The following is a 24,181-nucleotide window of genomic DNA, read 5'->3' as shown; positions in this document are numbered from 1 at the left end:
TTTTAAATATGATGATCCCTGACCTTTTTTGGTAATACAGTAATAGATATCAATGCTCCTTAAAGTGAGATATTGGGTTACCTTGCGTTGTGTTAAATTTGGCAAATTGCACTCTGACTTCATCATGTTTAATGTTTGACTGCGGATTATCTAATAAGTGTTGCTTAGGAAATGATAATAAGGAAGTTATATCATAATAATAAAACCTCAGCAACGTGAAAACCACCATTGCCGTCTCCATCGTATATGGGGAAGGAGAAAGGATACGGTAGACGGGAAGTGTTGACGCTTCACCCACTTAACGAAGGGACGACGACTCATCAGACTCTTTGATAGGTGTTCCGGGGTTGGAGGTTTCAAAGGGTATAAGGTCTAGGATTCGCACCAAGCAAGCGATGCGACCTGTAGAGCGTACTATATTATCTAGTTGCTTAGTTAGTCTTTGAGTACACGATCATTTAAAAAAGACGTTTGTTTAGTTTTCAAGGGGTTTTTTTATAAAACTCTGGGTAGTCGGCTACCGAGAGTATCATATGTTTTCTTAATAAATGCTATTTTAACTCTAAACCGCCGGCCGTGGGAGTATTGCCTGGAAAAACCAATGTTATCTGTGTAATTGACCGGGTCACTACTTATCACAACAGTACTTAGACAGGCTACATTAATTCTTAATTCTCTACTGTATATGTATTGGGTTGAGAACAACCAAGTGATAGCACCTAATATAGCCAAATAGTTATAAAATGTTATAAATCAAGGAAAATATTTCCGATTCACTAGTCAGTTTAAAGTCGCTTTGGGTCTAATATCCGACCAACTATTCATTTTTTGCGTTTTCAAGCCTAGATCCGTTCGCATCCTCTTCCCCAGCTACTAACGGCAAAAGGATGATACGGTGAGTGAAATAAGTATACCGTAGCCACACAAATCCTAAAATAATAGTTCTTCCATCCAAATTAAAGTGCAAGCGATTTTTATGTGATACTCTGGATCGAAACAAGTCACATCGATCATATCTTCACTTTATTTACTCCTTATTATTGAACGAATTAAGTTATAGACAATCGATAAGAAATAACTACACTGCACAGAACCGATTCAACCATTTTTAATCACAAATCAGACTTCAAAATTGAGAACTAAATGCTTTGTTCATTCTCCTTTAGCTCCAATAATATCTACTAAACGTCATGAATCAACCTATTATTCCAACACCAAGGTGTCGATTTATGCCTATGCTACTTGAATTGCTGTTTTCAGCTGAAGTGATGTATCGAATTTTCGTCCTTTTGCAACTACACTCTGAAACAAATTACACCAAATGTTCTCTATTGGGTTTAGATAAGAGCAGGTATTAGGCCCATCCAATGTATCGATATTTCGTGATATGAGAAAAGACTTTGTTCATTTTGAGGAATGTATTGCGGCATTATCCTGCAGAAAAATCAGGGTTTATCCCAACAAGTTATTACCAAAATTAATCAGGACATTCCCAATGAAATTAATCAGGACATTCCCAATGAAGCCATCTTGAGCAGTACGATGAAAATTGTAATCTTATCGCGATGTTCAAATGTTGCCCAACTAACAAAAGAGCCCCACTGAAAGTTCCGAACATGACGACTATCCCTCCAACACATCTAGCAACTCTTTTCGGACGAAAAGAAATTTATTTTAGATGGACTGAATGACATTAGAGGGATATTCCTGATATAATGGAGGTATTCTCAAAATAAGTTTGGTCTGCGAAGTAAAAGCGGTCTTGTTGATTTTCCATGAAAGAGTATTCCAGGAACTGACGTAGAACCTGAGTAATCAGTTACAAAACATTTCAAATATCATACATATCTGTTATTAACTACTACTAAAAAGTTCAGTAATTGTAACTGGCTGTACCTTACAAATACGAAGCGCCACACTCGGGATGCTCGGCCATTTATGAATGCTGTTCTTCAATGTCAGTTTATTTCTTCGAGTAGCTTAGATAAGCCCTGTAGTGCTGGTAGTGGTTGTTTCAGAAATACGCTATGGGTCACCTGTTCTCACAGACTCACCAAACAGGGAACCCACAGTAGGGTAATTTGGGGACAGATATATATATATATATATATATATATATATATATATATATATATATATATATATATATATATATATATATATATATATATATATATATATATATATATATATATATATATATATATATATATATATATATATATATATATATATATATATATATATATATATATATATATATATATATATATATATGTGTGTGTGTGTGTGTGTTGGTAGAGGTTCCTTAAAAGCAGTTTGTGGCTGTTTCTCCCAACAATGAATTTATATAACTTAGGTTTGTTCTTGAAAAAAGAAAGATTCATTTTGAAAAATCATTAATTCATTGACTTATTTGTTTTTATCTCAATATTGACTACAAATCAATACGTTCACGAAAATAAGTGCTTGAAAGTTTAAAGAATAAACCGAAGTAACTAATACTTAGATATATATTGCAAATATATTAAAGATTTAGATAAATAGACTCATAATCCTACATATCACTATGTTAGGTCCGTTAGTTTGTGGATATACCTTATTAAGAACCTATATCTGAGGCAAATGATCATTTAATGACATTCCGAGGTGAAAAAAATACATCTCACCCGCAATTTTGATGCGGCATCTCTCCCAATTGTAGGGGAGAGATGCCGTACGACGACATTTTCCTCTGAAAATGTGGATGACCGTGCTCATGATCAGAATAGCTTCTTAAAGGTCCCAGCTATTCAACCGATATATGATTCACCAAAAAAGTCGAACAATTTAAAAAAAACGAAATTTATTGTAGTACTGAAAACTCTTCGGCACTCCGTGATGCAACTGAACGCACATAATCAGTAATAAAATTTTCGAGAGATAATAATGATTATTTTACATCTCCGCATTGTTGAAATTGTTCGAAAGACAAACTCACAATATCATTTTACCATATAAAAGTAAACCTATATACGAGATATAGAGTGCGGCATCTCACCCGACGCGGCATCTCTCCCGAAATTACTCTATCATGCGACCCGTGCTTTGGTTAAAATTGTTGAGGGGGTTAAAATATTCTCAATGGCGAACTCCCCAGTGTGCTGCATTACGCAGCCGAACTTTCGCTCTACTCACCAAAAAAAATTTCGCCTATGATCGGCATTATTATGTCTGATATTTGTTGACTGGGGGCTTGGTGGTGCTTTCGGCTGATGGTAGTTCAGTGAATTTTGGCTGGATTTCGATCATCAACTTTCGATATGTAGAGACGAAAATGCTCAGTAAGCTTGTAGCATCCGACCAAAAATTGAACTACTGGATTCCTCCTCCCAGGTGTCGTAAGAGGCTATTGAAAACAAGAATCAAGTCAAGGTGTAGTTCCGTGAACAGGACTTAATAGCTGGAGGGTCTAAAAAGTGCCAGTCGCAGTCAGCATTTTGCGTTATGTCCTTACTGTGTTATGCGAAACTCTGACATGGTGTACCGTTAGTTTCTTCTCAATTCATGGGTTTCTAATTATGATCGTGCTCCATTTAACTCTTATATGTCTCACTCAGAGCCGTATCGTGGCCCCTGACAAGGGCACCAACCTTTCGGACGCTAAAATCTTGATCTGCTTTTTAAAATAAGTGAGGTTAAGTCATGAAATTAGTCAGGATAGGAGTATCATTTCCTAAACACAAAATTATTGTTTCAAAAGTCGAACTGAAAAGATAGCCAAAGCAGACAGCAAAAAGGCGCATAACTGATACTCTACCAAAGGCGTCAGAAGACTACGCTACGGCCCTGTTAGTCAAGAATAAACAACAAACAAGACAAAGACTAAAAAAATAGCGAAAGATATTACAATTTTTCCGCTCGTTTTCTCAGTTTCATAGGAACAAGGGGAACGGAAATGCAGTCATGGCCAGAAAAGCAGGCCGCCTTTTTTAAAGTTGTAGCAAAGATCGTAGAGTAAGCTAGATCAATTATCATCAAAAAGATCACCCGTACCATGAACATTGAAGTCTCCTCGATGCCGGGAGTAGTTCTGTAATATCACAAAGTTGCCGGTTCCCAATCTAGGACTGTCACATGGTTTTAAGTGTTCCTGATAGCGTTGAAAACTCTTTGTTTCTTCTGAATTGACCAGTTGCTGTTTGCCTCGGAATTGTTGCACAGTTTTTTCTTGCTGGTATATTTAACGGCCTTTCAAAAGAGAGCAAAAATATTGTTAGGAAGACTCAGGAAGACTCATTTGCTTGTAATTAGTGCAATACTGCAAGCATGACGCGTGGTACCAACAAACAACCGATCATGTAGACTATCCTTGTCGAAGAAGACGCAGGGCAGTCTCGCCAAAAGGTCACCTGACACTAGTTTGCAGGTCCAATAGGATTGTCACTCAAAATCGTCGCTCACTTGAGCAAGGGGTCATTGAAACAGACAATCCCGTGCTTCAGTAGATCCACGCATGCCAAGCTCGAATTTATAACTACACCATCGATCTCAACTTTGTTAGCGGGCATGTAAACGCGTTAGTTCCTCATGAAAGTCTTGTCGCCAGTACTGTCATTTGTTTACTTTAGACAAAATATCACAATCCTGAGCTTATGTAGGCGAACTTTCGAGATATCTGGCACAGCTGAAAATTTCTGCGTCCTGAGAAATATTAGAATATTTTGCGGGCTACCTTTGATCCGGCAGAAGATCGGATACGGTTGAACCCAGTTCAATATGTTTGATTTTAAATATAAGCTCAGATCTTTGGCGACGAATCTTGTTCGGCATCCATTTTAGGATCATTTGGGTCAATTCAGGAGTACATTTATTATACGGTAGAGTGCCAATATTTACGGTCTTCCTGAAATTTCAAATCGTACACACCTCAAAAGTATTGCTTCCTAAAAAAAGTCCCCATACAAAATTTGAGTGCAATCGAAAAACAATGTCATGAAGCGTCGAGATCTGGTATAATGTTGAAAAAAGGTCTTTGCGGTACAAGAAATATTTTGAGAGACTTGAGATGGGACTTGAGTTTGGAAATGCAGTTTATTTTGTATGCCAAATGTTTTCGAAATCAATGAAATGTCAAAATCTAATGCCAATTTAAAAAAGAACAAGTTTTTTATTTTTATTTTAAGTTTGAAAATTCAAAGTACCAGAGAGGCAACTTTTGTCAATACATTTTTTAATAAGAAGACACAAGATCCGTTCTAAAACATTTGGCATAGAAAATAAATTAAAAGCAGTCTTTTCAAACCCCAGTATCAACTCAAATCTAGAATTTCCCAAGTTTCATAAAGGTTATCTTAAAACAAAGTTCAGGATGGCAGTAGATCTCGGCGCTTCATTACATTCTAAGCCATTTAGCATAAAAAATCAGATTCAATTTGTGTTTTTACGGGTGAAAATTTTTACACTTTGGTCGTTTTGCGCGACCCCTTAATCTCGACCGATTGAGTTAAAAAAAATTTACAATAAGTAAAAATAAGAAAATAAAATGCTAAGAATGATCTTGTTGACGCAGCTTGCTGCTGCGTGTTGAGATCCTTTACCTTGGTGGTGAAGCCGCTTGGGGGTCATTCAGTTTGCCTTCTCTCGCGTTCTTGTTAACGTCCATGTCATCATCGGTACTGCTTTCTTGCTTTTCACGATCAGAGGTTCTTATTTGTTTCTTGTTCTTACGGGTCGCTGTTGTAAATCCGTCTACATCGGTATTTTCTTCTTTATTGGTGATGCTAGTCGTTGGTTTGGGAGCGATTGTCGTGGTCGTTGTACCTGCATTATTGGTTAATTGGATCGTTGTTTTTGGTTTATCTGAAGGTATCGGTGGCTGCTTGTTAGAGTTGACTGTAGTAGACGACTTTTGACTAGTTAATTCGGCGCATGTTTTTCCGTAGTTGGCTGTATGGTTACAGAATTGGTATGTTGGTGTCTACCCGGGATATGTGATTAGCATTGTTTGCTTATAGGTCACTCCATCCTTCGGAGATTTGCATTCGATAGTCATGTACTTACTTCTCCATATTGCGACATGATTTGTTTGATGTATTCTTACTTAGTGCGCGGGGCCAAATCATGGATACGCACGTCCACCATGTCGTTTTTCATATGCACCGGGATCTTGGTTTTGGTGTTATTAAACTCGACCTCGTGTTGCATGTTTCAATTAAGTTTTCTGCCTGTGCTAAACTTCTAAACGTAATCAAAACACAGTTTTTAACGTGATGTAGCTGAATGTACGTAACTTCAGCTAGATTAAGCTCCATTTTAACTTTAACTAATTGCTCCACTGCTCATAACAGCATAAGAGTCCCATGTTGAAAAACAGCAAGCCGAGAAAAACGCTGTTCTAGATTGTCCCATCCATTGAGCCAATTGGATGGGACAACCATGTTTTGGTATTTTTTTATGTTTTCTGAACAAACCCGTTAATCTTATTTGTGCAGTGTGATTCAGTGGTGATACAGAATACAATCCAACGGATAACTCATTTTCGACAAAAATCCACATGGGACTCTTATGCGTTTATGGGCAGTCCACTTCCTGAACTGTGGGTCTAACACGAGTTTTATTAAAGTTGATCGAAATCGTGTTATCCCGTAGTACGGGCATTTTTGTTTCATTTAGCAAACTCATTTCACTCCGCAGCCGGAGGAAACAATACAATATTGTTTGTGCACTGATATGATATGAACTGCTTGTGCGATGGGCACCGATCGGCTTGTAGGTAGAATTGACTGTTTCACTTGTGCGGGACGATTTTTAGCTTCTGCTCAGGGCAAACTGATTATGGAACCTCATATCATCTGATATGCAACTGCCCAGTAGTAGCGAAACTGCGACTTCCAGCTTTCGGCTGTCCTGACATAGACTGCACACAATTTTAAATATCGTACGAATCTGTTATTACTTCACACAGAAAAATAACGTAATTGTTACTGTCTATTCCTTACAAATACGACGCCCACGATCTGCCATATTCAACACGACATAAATTAGCAATTTATAAATTTTTATTTGGAAGAAGTAATGTATATTCAAGATATAGCTGTATTGTTTCATTGGTTATAATGCTGTCATCCAAACTCTCGATTCCAATACAATTCAAATCATTTCAAGTGAGCTGGCGAATGATTAGTTAGGTAAAAGCCGCTTTTAATAAATCAAAACAATCAATCGTTGCAGAAGATCAAATGAATAAGTCAATCAAAAAAACATTCTTGGGCATAATATTCTGAGGAATGGAGAATTTGGGACAATGCTACATTATGGGGAATACCGTTGTAGGAGATGAGAAATGCTACATTTAGGGAGATGAAATTCGAGGGAATGGTTTTTGAAAAAATGGTGCACAAACATGAAAATCGACCAACATTTCGCCTCATATACTATCAGCGCAGGGACTGTAGATATTCATGAATCATAGAATAACACTTTCGATTTATAATATTATATATTTAACTGTATTTTTGTTTTACAGGCACGCTTATACGAAACTCCTCTCGGAAATGTGTTTCTGGAAGACAAATGTCGAACTGCGATCATTCGACGAGATCAATAAATCGCGAACGGTAGACCATTTATAGCAACACAAACCGGTGATCATTAATGCAGCGAATAAAAGACTTAGCTTTATTCTCGTTATCGAAGTTGCTTCGTATCTTGTGTTTTGGTTGTGAAATTGAACTACAAAGAAATGTCCCGTTAGGCGCATGGTTCAATTTTTTATTACTTAATCCAAAAAAATTTTAAACCATATTCAAAGGTAAAACGGTAATTGCCGAAAGTAATATTGTTGACGTATTTACACGAAATAACTAATGAAAGTCAGCAATTTTAAAAATACGAATTTCCCAGGAAACCGGTACTGGCTTCAAAAAACATACTTGTATGGATTTAAAATGTTTATTCTTCCCTATCGTACATAAGTGCGCAAATTATGAAAGATCGAGGGAAAGAAAACAAAATTATGGCATATTGGTTGTGGCAAAATAAATCGTTACAAGAACTGTAGTAATTGTTTGTTTCTAAGCAAGATTCTTAACTAATAAAACCCCTAACTAAATACATGTTCTTTTATCACTAAGACTGCTAAGCCGTTGCAGCCAAATCTAGAACTTCGCTCACAAAGGATGCGACATCCGTCTGCTTTTCTGTGTGTTCCTGAATGAACGGATGATTTAGCAGCTGTTCGTAGTTGTACCGATTTTGGAAATTTTTCTGCAGGCATGCGATTATAAAGTTTTTGAAAACATCACTGAAATCATCTGATTTCAACCGAGGTGGTTCATCCTTGACAACCTAAACAGGATGAAATAGTTAACATAACATATAGCGGTCATTCCAATCACAAACCTGTTTTAGCTGCTCGAATGGAGATCCCCATGTGCTATAGGGGAAATTACCGGTGGCCATTTCAATCAGACTGATGCCTAGAGACCAAACGTCTGATTTGATGTTATACTCCCCGGGGTTACCTAAATGAAATATAAGGATACTTTACTGTCGCGTAGAATTGATTAACTCGAAACTAACCTTGTGGATCTATCCTTTCGGGTGCCATGTATGGTTTGCATCCGGCATCTATTGTTTTAGCAACTGAATCTACCAAGTAACCTAACAGAATAAACAAATAATTATTAATTAATCTTTATTTTACTGTAATGACTATTTTTTTTGCATTGAAGACGGACAATTTTACGTTTGAAGCCTTATTCCACGCGCTTAAGTTATGTTTACTACTTTTATTACAAAGAAATCCTAGTTCTATTTATACGTGTTTCTTGAAAATAGTTTTTATCTTTGCTTTGAGCCATTCAACGCCGGCGAACTAGTCGGTGGAGTTCCCAACAATGAACCTAACCTAGTTCTTCCGAAACCGAGCCAATCATCCAGGTGCCGAGATCGGTTCGGCTATTCCGGTGGAGGCGTCCGGCTCGCCCCGACGACCCGCAACCGGTAGTGTCTCGTTACGATCTACTTAGTCGAATCACCAGCGGTGAATCTAGCTTACACCGACGGAGTTACCCGACGAAAGAAGTTCTCTCGGTACCGATTCTTCTTTTGTTTTCGCTTTCTCTTGAGCCAATAGGTAGGGTGCAGTGGTCGGTTCGGCGATTCCAGGAGGATCGTGGTCTCTACTTCGCTGGCGCCCATACCACTTATACCAGGTGTTCTATCGCGGTCGACTCGACTAGTCCCTAGCGGTTGGTCTAGTCCTGGGGCGGGACTTGCCGATAGATGTTTTTGTTTTCTCTTCATTCTATCGTTTTTTTCACATAGCATCTCTTTTTGCCTCACATAGTTTAAATGGACTGGCTGCATTTGACAGTACCCCCTGGCTGCATTTGACGTTCGATTTTTTGCTATTTGCATGTCTCGTCTCAGGTCTAATCTACTCCGGTAGAGAGTTTCCTAGCGATAATTGCTCGCCCTAAACCGTTACTCGCTGTTCATTACGCCATTTTCCGCCATTAAGCGGTCATGATCTGTGTCACCACTCTGTTGATCGCGTTCCATGTGTTTATGTCACTTGTCATTCTGTAGTTGATGTTAAAGCATCTCTATGTGTGTCGCTTCGAACCTCGACCATTTGAAGACCACGTGCTCCGGTGTCTTCTCGACGTGCTCATACTCCGGTAATAATTACGACGTTGAGTTCCCAAACCGATGAATATACTTCCTGAAGCAACCGGTAGGTCAACCTGTCTTTCTCCGTATTACCCCATTCTTTCAGCTACATCATCGGATCGATTCGCACAATCTTCCTTACGTTTCTGGTGTTTCTCCGATTGTAGCACTCGATACCATCCGATACCGCAAGGGTGATGCAAATTGGGGTCATCCCGGCGATAACGAAGACTACCTTCAACGATTGTTCTGTGTGCACTCATGATTCGTTTGGCCATCAGCCGAAACGTCCTGTTCAGCTGTTCTTGTTTCGTGATTCCGCTTGGTTTTCAGCACCGCATCCGTATGGGATACCCCATATAGTAGTATCGATGATGAAATGATGATGAAATACTATCCAGCAGCCTTGTGTTGCTTCTCGACTCGCCGACATTTGGCATGATCCTCGCCTTTGTGTTCGTTGCTTTTGCTAACTTTTCGCAGATATCATTGACGTGGTTGGCTCAACCGGTCGTCCATTATCACTCCTAATTGCTTCAGTGCACGCTTCGATGTAATCACGTGCCCTCCGACGTATTCGCTGAATCGCTTTTCAGCAACACTTCCTCAAGTTTCTCACCCATTACCGTTAGTGACACGTCTTCCGTGACACCCACGACTTTCACTTTCCTGTACAGCCGAAGTATTTGGTTTCCATCCTACATCCCGTTTCGGAGAGATAGACCAATAACGGAACCCAGAGGAACGCCCACCGTGACTACTTGACTTTTTGATTTGGAATTTGCCCTGTGTTAATCTCATACAGCAGCACTCTACTCCGGAAGTAGCGCTTCGGGATCTGGCACAAATAATCGGGGACTTCATTCTGTGCAGTGCGCATAGTTTCCCAGGTGGCGCTGTAAAATGCATTCTTGACATCTATCGTGACCACAGTAGACAGGTAGCTAGATCATGCTTCGAAGAGTTCAACTCAATATTATTTAGCTTGCCCGGGCATCATTTCAGCTGGCATCTACGGGCCCTTCATCTTCGCCATCACAACACGATATGCGTCCCCCAGGGATTGATGTCTAAGCTTCTAGGCACAGTTCCTTATGGTAATGTGACTTGCTATGCTTGATCTAGTCTTTCCGAAACACCGCCTTGGTTCCGAAACTGCTTTCTGAGACCGCCTCCTGGTTCTGAGACAGGCAACGCATAGCGTTCTGAGCGTCTCGTTTCACCAGTAAGCTGGATGTCGTTTACTGCGTGGCTTTAGTTTACGTGGCATTATGGAATCACAGGCCGTCGTCACCCGTCTGATTTGATCAGCCGTATCAACGTTCTCGGACCTGCTGTACGACTGAAGTCCCTCCACGAAGAGGTTTTACTTTCGCTCTCCGGTCATCCTTCTCGGTGCTGCAGCAGGATTCCGTTGGACAATACTGTAATGAATTTGCTGATGATCACTAAGACTATACATCTCTCATACGCTCCAGTCCATGTTCGTCGTCAATAAAGAACTGCAGAACGTGACGTCAATGATACCTTCTACCGTTTCTCCGATGTGTGCTAACAGAACTTTCATTGCAGAATCGTACGTCTAAATTCGCTAGAGATTCCTGCAGGATACATCCTCTTGTATTTGTTGCTCTACTGTCCCACTCCACAGCTCACGCATAGAAGTCACCACCAGTGACTACCGGTTTTTGACCGATACACTGTTCGCTTAAATGCTCCAGAATTAGGCTGAACTGCTTCATGAAAGTGCGCAGCAACCTTCGTATGAACGTTCTACTGCTGCTTGAATGGGAAATCTACCCGTAATCTGTATCACAACCATTTCCGCTCTTTTCGCCACCTAGTTGCCGTTATCAGGGGGGACTTGATACGGCGCCGGAATCACACCGACGTCACACATAGTTTCTGTCGTAGACTCCCACTGAGACGTCCAAAAAATTGTTTCAAAATCGTTCAACACGGGTCCAACGATGGACGTTCGTTGAACGGTTATTTGGACGTTGTCCAAATTGGTCCAACGAACGTCCTTCATTGGACGATTTTAAAACCAACCGTTCTTAGAGGGCTGCCAAAATTGCCGTGTGGTGTCACGGTGATTAAGATTCATCTGGATTGTCTCCATTACCGCTGGCCTACAATCGTCCTCTTGTAGGTAGGGTCGATACCGTTCTCTAGATTGCAAAGCATGCACTTCGGTCTCTGCGTGCAATACATATTGTATGCTTATTTACTAACTACCACTAGGGGAAAGTGAGGCAATATGAGCACCCTAAGGTTGAAGGCTAATTATTGATGAATAGATGAAAGGTGGCAAAGAGTATGGAACCCTTCCCTCGTGTAAATCCTTTTGACTAAAAGAGTACAACAATATTAGTAATAATCCTCGTCCAAATCATGTTTGGACGTGGATGATCAATAAGGGTCTTAAGCACATCTATATCGTTGCATAATTTTCAACAGTTATGGTTCGTCCAAGCTTTCAAAACTGTTGTCAGAACTGTTGTACTTCAAAATCTCGGAATCGCCAGGACGAGGTATAAAATATTTTTAGTCAATGAATTAATCAACTCACCTGAAATTCCAAAATCACACATTTTCACGTCTCCCTCTCTGTTAATTAATATATTGGACGGTTTAACGTCCCTGTGAATAACACGCAGTTTAGTGTATAGATAATTAAGAGCATTAACGACTGCAACTGCGATCTGTAATTATCAAGTGTTGACGTTAAATAATTGGAGTCACCTTGCACCTACACATGCTAACGCATACGCACCTTGCCGAGAATATCCTCGGGCATTTTCCTACCGTTCTTGAACACGATCGGGTAGAACTTGTCTATGCTAGTATCCATCACTTCCATACAAATCCATACATCGCCCTCGCGGAACAGGGCCCCATAAAAATGAACGGTATATTGACAATCACTTGCTCGCATGGATATATCCAGGTCCATTAAAAGTCTCTTCTGCTCTTGCGTTTGGCCTGTGGCCGTAATCCGTTTCACAGCCATAATTGTATTTGTTTGCTTGTGTCGCATTTTTTCAACAATACCGTATGCTCCTCGGCCAAGATCACAAATCTTCTCTAGGTTATCAGCTTCAACAACAAAAGTATTGCTTCCGATTGTGATGGTAGCTGTCTTGTCCAAGTTTCTTGGTGGCGTCCTACAAAATAAAAACGTCATTTACCTTCACATCCCCCGCAAAAACTGTATAATTACACTGGATTGGAGTTGGATGCTTCTTCAACCTGAATCTTCAGTCCAGGACCTTTCATTCGACGTTTGGACATTTTGTAAGATTGAAGGTTATGCCCTTTTCAAAGTAATCGAATTCCGAACCTCGATAACTGGTAACGTCTCCCTAGATGTATGTTGACCTTTGACAATGCTTATTCCTAGTATTTAAAGTGAAGCAGGATTTCAGCAATTTATTTACATAATTTGCCTAAAACTCCACTTAAGGTAATGATTTACCGAGTTTAAATACTTCAAATACTGGTTAAAACACAAAACAAAAAAAGCAAATACAAATAGCAATCACTGCAATTTACATTATTAATGCCCCATTATATGGATTTTTATAGGTGAATAATCAAGTTTTAACCTAGGTTTTAACTATTAATTCGCCGAAAACGAGCTTTTAATGTCAAAAACAACACATAACAGAACAGCACATAAGCAGCCAAATCTTAAGAAATGGCAACTGTCAACTGAAAAGATGTACCAAGGGTGCAGGGTGACCAGACCTACCGCTTTTGGTCTTACCTAGAAAAACTCTAGTAAGCGAGAACTGCGGAGAGAAAATCAGCATTTTTGGCAACGTATGCCACGGCATTGTATGGCAACACGTCCAATGTTATAAGGATATAGGCAATGTTCGATTGGATTCGTTTTTTGACAGCTAAACGCGAATCCAATCGATCCAAAATGGAGTCTCCGCAGTTCTCTTTCTAGAGTTTTTCTAGTCTTACCTACCGATTCACAGACGACCCTCTAAGACTAACAGCACCGGAGCGTGGGTAAAAGCGATTTGCTAACCGCCATCATAACACGACATGCTGTATATTTACTGCGTGAAAGTAAAAATGAGGGCATCGAAGCAACTTGGATTGAACTGGTAGATATAGCATTATGTCAAGCTGTCATGATGTGTCCCAGGATCAGATTGATGGGTCAAATCAAAAAACTAAAAATCTGCATAGAATGTATGAGGAAACACTGCGAACAAATGGAACTGTGGAAAGTAAGATTCAAAAAGAAAGGCAATGCGTGAATTTTTCTTGTGCAAAAGTCTTTAATTCAGGTCCAATAGTAAGTGGAAGATAACGACCATAATGGTTTGCCACACACTCTGCAGCGCTTGGTTCAGAAAAGAATACCTAAAAAGAACTTGGACGGACACAGATCACACCTGTTACATCATCACCATCTAGTTTCATCATATTTTCGGGGGATAATATGATGTTGTGGTGTATAGTGAAATGTATGGACGTGAATGCACTACCATAATAATGTGTTGACTAAAAGCCATTTTTTTCATTGTACCAAAACAGTAGTTTAACAATAATTTATACTACAGTCTAATATGACATTACAATACAAAATCAATAAATTTTAACCTTTCTCCATAAAATTTCAAAATTCACTAATTTTGTGAAAAAGGAGATGGCGGGGTTGGACGGTAGTACTTAACATTATAAAAATTGATATTTTAATACATTCAAACATTTCTTATATTGCTCATAGAAACAGTAACACGAAATGTTAATTAACTAATTTATAGGGATCTTTAATTTGGAAAAATTGTGCCAGTTTTTCATATGTATTGGTAGCGGGTGTCCTTACGAGTACACTCATATCATTCTTAAACCTTAATTATTCTTTTATGATTTTTAAATTTAAAAAAACCAAATTAAACTCAACCACCAAACTGACAGTTGTCCTACTAAATGACGTATCTGCAAATATCTCGTTCGCCTCATTGTCCCGCTCGGACGTGCCTGGCAGGATTCCCCCCAGATAGCAGGCAGCGAAATAAAAACTCTGGCAGAATTTCTGGGGGTCTGGCTGGCAGAGCGCTGCCCAGCCGGCCGGCTCAAATGCAACAACCGTTTCTGGCAGAATTTTTCGCCTTACGGTTATTAACGGTTTTTTCTGCCGGATTTCTGCCAGGCTCGCACCGGCAGGACCGGTTTTGTACCGCTTCAGGTTTTGATTGTATTTTTTCTTAATTTTTTTTAATTTTATGTAAATTTATAATAAAAACATGTCTGGAGACATGAAATTCATATTACTTACCTGATTTGAAACCAAAATCTTTGTTTCTTCCTATTTTTTCATCTGTCAAAACCATCCTTCTTGGAAAAATATCAATATGGCGAAAATGAAACAACGATAAACAAAACAGAACCGGTGAGGCGAATCTGCCTGCCATAACTGGAAGGAGTATAGCTGAATTCTGGCAGCGCCATTTTGATAATTTTGACAGCTGCCGGAATCCTGACGGATTTTTGCTGGCTGCCCGTTTTTCTTCCAAGCGGGGTTAACCGGGACAGCACCCCACACAGCATGATCTGGTACTTTGTCAATCCGCTAGCAACCTGCCATCCCAAGTTTCATCTGCAAACTATGGTAGATCTGATAAGGCAACCTATAGGGTCGTGCAAGTCGCATGGGTTTGGATGTGTTATTGTCCTAAAAGGAAACAAACTAAAAAATGTTTTTTTCAATAGTTTCGGGCCAAAAAATTGAAAAAGGACTGAGATATTAACTCACGGTACTAATCTGCATCAGAATATGCCTTAACCCGCACACCCCTAAAGATCCCTATTGTTGGACAATAAAATTGATTGTTGCAAGAAATTTTATTACAAATTTACTAGAAGAATTCCACGTCGAACAATGTAGAAATATTCTATGATTAAGGATAATTACTTTTGTTAATTTGTTTCAATAGTTTTTGACTTACTCCGAGAATTTTATCCAAACTGTTGATACATGGATGTAGATTTGACGACCAATTTGGTAAGCAGCAAACGTCACGCTCAAAAATGTTCGAACGTTCGACTGTTTAATCTTCCTATGAATATGACCTGTGTCAGGCCATGATAAACGCCGGAGGATCCTTTGGCTCGGTCTATGCACAGACAAACAGACCTAACAGACTGATTTGAGAAGTACATCGACCATATTCAAAGGAGCACATCTGAACATTACATTACCTTATGCTACCTACTGTCGCTTCAGCTCATCGCATCGCAAAAAGCGATGCATTTAACAGGCGAAGCTCTAGTAGAATTTCAAATTGTTTGCGTTAAAAGTGTTTACCATATTAAACCAACGTTGATTAAACTCTGGTTAGGAATTTTGCACTACCCCGCAGGACCATTGTTTGAAAGCAAGATTCCGTGTTGTAATTTGCCATACTGATAAATTGGAACCAAATTTATAATTTTAAACAGTAAGTGATAATTTGATTCCATCTTTGGAATTACCGTATCGATGACAAAATGTTGGATTAAATTGATACACTGTATCAATTTGCCACAAATTCGTGTGTATCAATTTGCCCCTGGGTACGCACTTAATGTTTATTTCTTGAAGTAGATGTAGTTGTAGTTAGTATTTCATTTCCAGTGATACAACCGATTCTAATTGGAAATGGTTGTGTTATTGGCGCCGGAATACTACAAGTTAAGCTCAGCCGGAATGTTGGCTGGTTCTAATTTGCATTCCGGCTTTAGTGACACATTTTAGTTATAATCGGTTTTATCAATGGAGCCGGAATATGGACTAAAACCAGCCAGAATTCCGGCTCATTTCCGATTGAACTTTACTGGGTGTACGAAAAGTCCGTATACCGATTACTAGAAGTCTGTTGGCCGATAGTAGCGCCGGCTAGCGGCTAGTTGTTGCTTGCTGATGTCCGGAGAAACTATTGTTGGCTTAGCGCAGTTCATAGCTGTCACGAAAGAGATGGCAATACTCCTTTTGTTCACGAGCACTAGATGTGTTTGGTGAATATTGGTTTGGAACTCCCCCTCAACGTGAATTTTGATAATTGCCTTTTAAGCACAAAGCTCGGATCTATATTTCGAGTGGGTACAGTCCAGCGTACCAAGTATTCCTGAATAAGCCCACTACTCTGCGATTCAAAATCGCCTTTGAAAATTCTTAAAACGCAGATATATTTACCCAACTATACTCTGCAATATTACCACAGATGACGGACATTTGGGCTAAAAATTTATGTAAAAAACTGTCTAAACATCTATTATCTGGGGTATAGCAGGATTCTCACATAGATTAAGGCGCAAATTTTCTCTCATGCGAATATATTTTACTGTAGTGTCCGAAGGACGTATGTCAGATGGCTTTCACATAATTTAGTAAAACCCAGCTTTCTCTGGCTTTTTATTATAGTATTGTCTCCTCTTCAAAGGCTTCGAAATACAAAAAACGAAAGTCTTCGAAACCAATCGTTCGTGAAAACTGGTTCCGCAAAACAATCGTTGAATGGTCGAAAAGCTTCATTCACCGCAAGTCTGTTCGTAATATCTAGGATGAGATCTTCTTCATTGCACTCCTGATTCGGAACCGTCGTAGTATGTGCTTTAGACAATAACTGCCGGGCAAACATTAGTTCATAGAATTCTATGAATTCTCATAATTATTATTACATAGAAAATTTTAACATATTTGAACAAAAAATGTCTTATTGAATTCAATTATACAATATTTATTGCTTCAATCGGCAAAATTATTGGTACGAACATTTTTTGTATTCAAACAATAATTAACTTTTAATCTCAATAAACATTTCCAGTTCGAATAATGTTGCAATCATTTCAATAATATAATTTTTGGAAAAGAGAACGATATTTGTTACTGAAATGATTTTATTGAATTCAATAAATAAATGTATTTTCTTTCTAGCTATATTTTTTCACTGAATTAAATCCATATAATTAAATTTAAAAAAAAAAATACTTTATTGCATGATTGCAAAAAAATGTAACGTAACTATAATAACAACTACCGGTGTGAAAACAGATTATTATTTTGGCAACCTATTTACCAACGACCGGTGCGAAAACGGGTGTCTAAATATATTATTATCGTTTAGCGTAATCAAAATACACACGCATTTGCTTACGCACCGGTGCTGATAGTCTAAGAACGGTTGGTTTCAAAATTGTCCAATGAAGGACGTTCGTCGGACCAATTTGGACGACGTCCAAATAACCGTTCACAAACGTCCATCGTTGGACCCGTGTTGAACGATTTTGAAACATTTTTTTGGACGTCTCGGTGGGGACCAAGGCAAAACTACAGATATTTTGTTATTCCTACCGAAAACTACCGATTTTTATTGGTTTTGGACACATCCTACTCAACATTCATTTTTTGGGTTGGATTTGGTCTGAGACCTGTGTTGTCAGTATTTTCCAATACGTTTTTGGCAGAGTTTTTAATAGTAGAGTTGCGTAAAGAGGATTGGCAACATTGGACCAATCATTGGTCTTTTTTAAATTTTGGCAACCTTTTATTTTTAGTTAAATTTCAAATGACTTCTCTCGAACGCTTCAGTTAGAAGTTAACTTTGTGCATTTAAAAATTTAAAATTAAGTGTTTAGTTTTATTTTGTAAAATCAGTACGATAAATCGTATAAAGAATATAAGCTTTTTCCGGTTCACAACTGATCCGGAACTAAGAACGAAATGTATTGATTTTTGCCGCTTGCCGTCTGATTGGGGTGTGACAAAATCAGTCGAATTTGCAGCGTAAGATAAATTTGAATAAGTACATATGTATAAGTGGAATGCGTCAAAATTTTAGATGCACTTTAACTATGAGAAATACCTTCATATTTCCACTGTCGGTGGAGGATTATTAACACTACCCAGAGCTGTTCCGGTTTTTGAAATAGTGCCAAATTTGAATATCAGTGAACATATGTTTTTAATAATTGTCATTAAGCGAAATATTCCTGGTTTTAAATAATGCTAATATTACATCATTGAATTTTCACATAATTAGTCACATAATAACGATACTCCCCACGCATTCGAGCATTGTTATTCTTCGTGTCCGTTAGGTAGACGTTTTGAGTGTTCAATAGGTAGATTTGCTTCAGTCTTTGCGCAACTGTTCTTTATAAACTGTGGTTTTTGGGACAACAACCCGGCCTACCGATAACTACCGATACTTTTAGTGACTCTACCGACCCTACCGATATTAACGAATTCTATCTGCCCTCTAAGAACGGTTGGTTTCAAAATCGTCCAATGAAGGACGTTCGTTGGACCAGTTTAGACAACGTCCAAAAAACCGTTCAACGAACGTCCATCGTTGGACCCGGGTGGAACGATTTTTTTTTGCAAGGGTGGCCAGATTGCATTTTCAAATTATATTTTAACACAGTTTATTGGTAGGCCGTTATCCCAGTAAAGTTCAACCGGAAATGAGCTGGAACTCTTAGAAAAACTCTAGAAAGAGAACTGCGGAGACTCCATTTTGGATCGATTGGATTCGCGTTTAGCTGTCAAAAAACGAATCCAATCGAACATTGCCTATCCTTATAACATTGGACGTGTTGCCATACAATGCCGGGGCATACGTTGCCAAAAATGCTGATTTTCTCTCCGCAGTTCTCTTACTAGAGTTTTTCTAGGAACTCTAGCTGGTTCTAATTCGTATTCCGGCTTCAGTGACACAACCGATTTTGTCTATAGGAACATAGTTGAAAACAAAATAAAATTTGTTCGATCTAACTGTTCCTTTAGTTAAAACCCAACAGAATCTTTGCTGGATTTCAACTAAATTTAAGTTGTTCTCTCCTTTCGTTAATACTAAAGATTTCCTTCGAACTTGTTTGTTGGGTTAAACTTATCATGATTTTGTTGTTTCAAACGGAATATTTGTTGGAACTATTGAAAAGCCAACATATGAATTTGTTGGTAATTTCAAGCAACAGCATTGATTAAATCACACCTGAATCTGGATTGTCACTATAGCAAACGGGAAAATTTCAAATTAAAACCAAAATTTGTTTATTCTTGCTGATTTTTCTTTCATATATGTAATTAGCACCAAACACAGAAAACTTACATTACCTAGCACCCAGTTAAACTAATTCCGGAACCGGTTCGGATTTCTGAATGGAGTTAGTATGGATTCCAACTCAAATGCAACAACCGATTCCGACTCAAATTTCAGAATCGGTTGTTGCATTTGAGTTGGAATTTTATGCATTGGACATATTCGGTCTATCCACTCATTGAATGTTTACTAGAAGCACACAGAACAGACATCCATGATCGAACAAAAATATTTATAAAACGTGTGTAAATATTTGAATTAATATACGATAAACACTACCGCCGCAACACCAACCTATCCCAACTATCCGTCAAATCCATTCCGGAACCGGTTCGAAACCCTGAATGAATTCAGGATGGAATCTTGCTCAAAGAAAACGACCGATGGGGGTGGGTGTAGCGTAGTTGGTAAATCGATTGCCTTGTACGCAGCGCACCTGGGTTCGAGGCCCGACCCTACACATAGGGTTAGAAATTTTTCATAAGAGATTTGCCTAACCCGAAGAGGCGAATGACCTTAAGGTTAAAACCTCTATAATCGAAATAAAAAAACGACCGATTCCGACTCTATCGGTTGATGCATTTGAGCTGGAATTCATGCTGGAAATCCGAACCAGTTCCGGACTAGTTTGACTGGGTAGAGCAATAACCGCTGTCAATTCTGTCGAACTCAGCCACAAGAAAAACATGACGACAGTAGCGCACCTGGTTTGGATATCCCAACTACATTCGAAACCGTTAAAGATTTTACACAAGCTGAATGCTGAAGATGGACGTCTGTTCTCTGTGCTACAAGTATATGCATGAAAATGCAGCAGAAGAAAAGAGACGAGAATAGAAAGTATGCTAACTATGCATATTTTTGTTTCTCAGTGTACTTTCTCCAACGACAAACGAGAGAGGGGGAGTCCTGGAGGGAGTCCAAATTTACCCAAAAATAATGAGATATTCCTTAAAGCTGACTAAATCATCCCATTAATTTTGAGTAAAGAAATCACTCCCTCTCCCTTGTTGAAAAGTAAAAAGGGCAGCAAATTCTCAGTGAGCAAATTTTCTTGCAGAGACCGCTCTGCTAGATTTCTGTAAGTCTTAGTTTGGCAGCCCTGTCAGATTTCTGCGCGTATCCTGTCGGGCTAGTTGAGCTCGGGTGTACTCGGTTTCGCTCGCGTTTTCTTGCAAATTTTGACAGGAACCGAGCAAAACCCTGGCATAACTCAGACATAAACTGTGCAAAGATCCTGGCAATTCCTACCTGGTAGAATTTAGCAAAACATCTGACAAAGATGTGTCAGGAAGCGTGCAGAGAGTACAATAGGAATCTTTAATTTGGAAAAATTGTGCGTTTTCATATGTATTGATAGCGGGTGTCCTTACGAGTACACTCATATCATTCTTAAACCTTAATTATTCTTTTATGATTTTTAAATTTACAAAAACCAAATTAAATTCTACCAGCAAACTGACAGTTGTCCTACTAAATGACGTATCTGCAAATATCTCGTTCGCCTCATTGTTAACCGGGACAGCACCCCACACAGCATCCCAGTGAGCAAATTTTCTGGCAGAGACCGCTCTGCTAGATTTCTGTAAGTCTTGGTTTGACAGCCCTGTCAGATTTCTGCGCGTATTCTGTCGGGTTAGTTGAGCTAGGGCGAACTCGTTTTCGCTCGCGTTTTCTGGCAAATTTTGACAGGAACCGAGCTAAACCCTGGCATAGCTCGGACATAAACTGTGCAAAGATCCTGGCAATTCATACCTGGTAGAATTTAGCACGAATCGAGCAAAACATCTGACAAAGATGTGGCAGGAAGCGTGCAGAGATCTTGGTCGTACATTTCTGGCTCGGTTGTTGCATTTGAGCGAATTCGTTGCCAGAATTCTCGCACAAATCGCGCAAAATGCTCGCAGAAACTCTGCCAGCATCAATTTCGCTTTGCGCAACTTTTGCTAACTTTTAGCTTGCCCCCGGTCAGCGTGGCAACTGTCATCGAAGATAAATTTATAATACAGTAGTCAGAGATTTCCGATGTACCATCCAGAATTTTCTGTATCGCCGGCATCGTTATTCAGTTTCGTTGACCATTCTTTTATTCGTCACATTTCACCGGTTCCAGCGACAGCAAATGGGTCCTTCGGCCAATTTAAACTCAATGGCAAACGATTAGACCGCTGCGGCGATTCGCCCCAACAAGTTGCACTTTATCAGTGCCTTCATAATATGAAAAGATTTTGCTACTCCAGCAATTTACCCGTGTTGACTGACTCGTGGAAGCACAGTGTCATTGGTCATCTATACATCAATGCCAAACCACAGAGAACAGACATCCATGATCGAACAAATATATTTAAAAAACGTGTGTAAACATTTGAATTAATATACGAAAAATACTAGCGCCGCCACACCAACCTATCCCAACTATCCGTCAAATCGATTCCGGAACCGGTTCGAAATCCTGGATGGATTCAGCATGGAATCTAGCTCAAAGAAAACAACCGATTCCGACTCTATCGGTTGACACATTTGAGCTGGAATTCATGCTGGAAGTCCGAATCGGTTCCGGACTAGTTTGACTGGGTAGAGGAATAACCGCTGTCAATTCTGTCGAACTCAGCTACAAAAAAACATGACGACAGTAGCGCACCTGGTTTTGATATCCAAACTACCTTCGAAACCGTTAGAGATTTTACACAAGTTGAATGCTGAAGATGGACGTCTGTTCTCTGTGGCCAAACCATACAAGAGCGAAATTGTATTTATTTATTGATGAATCTTTCTTGTCGAACTTGATCGAGAGGTTTTTTGTAGGGCAGAATTGTGCGAGTTTCACTCGTCCATCGTATTACATTCTTAAAATTCATTCTATTGGAAATTATGAGGTTCCTGGAGTTTCCTGTGGCGATGATGATTTCTTGCTTGATGATGTTGAAGTCTGCTGTTTGTCTATGCGGCGAAGTGTCAAATTAAACTGGTCTTGGGGAGCACTATCTCAACACCCCCAGTTTGAGTTTTTTCTCCATTTCACTGAAAATAAAAGTAAAAACCTGTAACTTGGTTAAAATAAAAAGGGAGAATGGTAGGAGCAGAGAAAAGTTTATTTTTGTAAAGTTTTCATGTAGGAACCACATGACCTTCCATACCGACGATAGATCTCGTTTGACTTAATGCCATGGTAAACCGGTACACAAATAAAAATCGGTCGAGTATGTAATGTTAACGTCCCTCATCATGCTGTTCGGACAATTATCCAACAACAATGAATGTAATAAGATTCGTACTCACCCAGGTAACCAATAAGCATGCTGAATGCGTCTTAACGGCTACTTGATAAGCACTTAAGTCGTTTTAAATGCTATTTAAAAGTCGCTTTTGGCAAAATATACGGCTACGTTATTGCTGTGCTATGAAAATGCTTTTTTACTACTGTTGTACATTCAGAATGCTGTATACTGGCATGAAGTTTTTAAACAGTTTTTCAAATGCTGATTAACAACAGTTATGCATAACGAATGCCAGCATACTGCAAGAAGCATCCAGGATGCAAATTTTACGCTACTTTACTGCATACACTAATGCTTGTTGGTTACCTTGGCAGTATTTGATGTAAGCTTAACGAGTTGCTGTAGGCTAATGTTGCAAGAAATACAGAAATTGTTCCCGGTAAGGTGCTGTTACACTAAAACCGTTCTAAACCGCCGAATTGATAGATTTGGTCTTATTTACGTCGAATTGCGATGAACGAAAATGAGCTCAGATTCGGTTTTTGACGACAGGCAAGGACTGACAAATCTAGCGGAGTTATATTTTCCGCTACAACAGCGGTTGCCAGCATTGCGTGCTTCAATGTGGTTCCAATCTGGGAGTTCCAGTTAGAGGTGTAAATGAACGAAGTTGGTGGCCTTTCCGTAGTTTTTTTTCGTTCTATGTATAGCATATCTTGACCCACTGTTTACTTCTTTAATAGCTTTAATGTTTAGGTCATTTTCGCATCCTATCACCACCACCAAAGTTTACGAACTCTTTTTAACCGAGTTATTTCTTCCTCGCACAATGCAAACCGCTTTCTTGGTTATGATGTAATTATTTCTAGTCAAAATCCCTTCAAACATATGTAAGTACTTTGATTTTTAGCGTTGTTTCTTTCCATAGATACATTATAATTGTTATTTTCTCCTTAAATACCTTTCGTCGATAGAAAAATGAGTTCCCATGTTTTCAACGTCAATAAACGTCATGGTCGGGTTTGACAATTCGAGAGACCGTGAGTTACTTATTGGCGAATACACAATGAACCAAAAAATAATCGTTAGAGGCAAGGCCCTGGTTTAACTGGGCTATACCTGGTATCCCTGCTAATACCATATATATATATTTCAAATGTCTTCACATTTCATAAAAAATGTCTTCATTTGTCTTCAACG

At 39.0% G+C, this 24,181-nt stretch overlaps 2 protein-coding genes and 1 long non-coding RNA gene across 6 annotated transcripts in view; 1 reads left to right on the top strand and 2 right to left on the bottom strand.

The window, feature by feature from the left end:
- LOC131676820 (protein trapped in endoderm-1) overlaps positions 1-7,676 on the top strand; it is a 32,399-nt gene extending 24,723 nt beyond the window's left edge. The window contains exon 6 of the mRNA XM_058956163.1: positions 7,508-7,676. Coding sequence (XP_058812146.1) covers positions 7,508-7,613 — 106 coding nt within the window. The 3' untranslated portion in view covers positions 7,614-7,676. The remainder of the gene's footprint in view (positions 1-7,507) is intronic.
- A 55-nt stretch (positions 7,677-7,731) lies between these two features.
- LOC131676804 (dual specificity mitogen-activated protein kinase kinase 6) lies at positions 7,732-13,362 on the bottom strand. Of its 4 annotated transcripts, none has more exons than XM_058956152.1 (7): positions 13,266-13,356; positions 12,881-13,056; positions 12,434-12,824; positions 12,230-12,362; positions 8,563-8,643; positions 8,383-8,504; positions 7,732-8,328 (listed from the first exon to the last, which is right to left on the bottom strand). In XM_058956152.1, exons 2-7 carry the CDS (start codon positions 12,949-12,951, stop codon positions 8,119-8,121), a joined length of 1,008 nt encoding a protein of 335 aa, XP_058812135.1. In that variant the 5' UTR covers positions 12,952-13,056; positions 13,266-13,356; the 3' UTR covers positions 7,732-8,118. The 4 variants fall into 4 exon arrangements, with proteins under 4 accessions (XP_058812135.1, XP_058812116.1, XP_058812126.1 ...); XM_058956133.1 differs by having other exon boundaries at positions 13,136-13,354; XM_058956143.1 differs by having other exon boundaries at positions 13,213-13,354.
- Positions 13,363-22,506: 9,144 nt separating this feature from the next.
- On the bottom strand, positions 22,507-23,934 carry LOC131676373 (uncharacterized). Its single transcript, XR_009303165.1, has 2 exons — positions 23,348-23,934; positions 22,507-22,784 (listed from the first exon to the last, which is right to left on the bottom strand). It is a non-coding gene; the product is annotated as an uncharacterized LOC131676373 (long non-coding RNA).
- Between the last annotated feature and the right edge of the window lie 247 nt (positions 23,935-24,181).

The sequence above is a fragment of the Topomyia yanbarensis genome, chromosome 1 (assembly GCF_030247195.1).
Source record: "Topomyia yanbarensis strain Yona2022 chromosome 1, ASM3024719v1, whole genome shotgun sequence".
Classification (NCBI taxonomy): domain Eukaryota; kingdom Metazoa; phylum Arthropoda; class Insecta; order Diptera; family Culicidae; genus Topomyia; species Topomyia yanbarensis.
The sequence above is the reverse complement of the archived record's forward strand: the minus strand, read 5'-3'. Positions and strand labels throughout refer to the sequence as shown.

Bases quoted from the DNA above. Each gene is read 5' to 3' on its own strand.
- LOC131676804 (XM_058956123.1), bottom strand. From the start codon at position 12,951: ATGTCCAAACGTCGAATGAAAGGTCCTGGACTGAAGATTCAGGTTGAA. The intron at 12,363-12,433 runs GTGCGTATGCGT...TGATAATTACAG, and splicing joins CCGAGGATATTCTCGGCAAG to ATCGCAGTTGCAGTCGTTAA. The intron at 8,505-8,562 runs GTTAGTTTCGAG...TATTTCATTTAG, and splicing joins CGAAAGGATAGATCCACAAG to GTAACCCCGGGGAGTATAAC.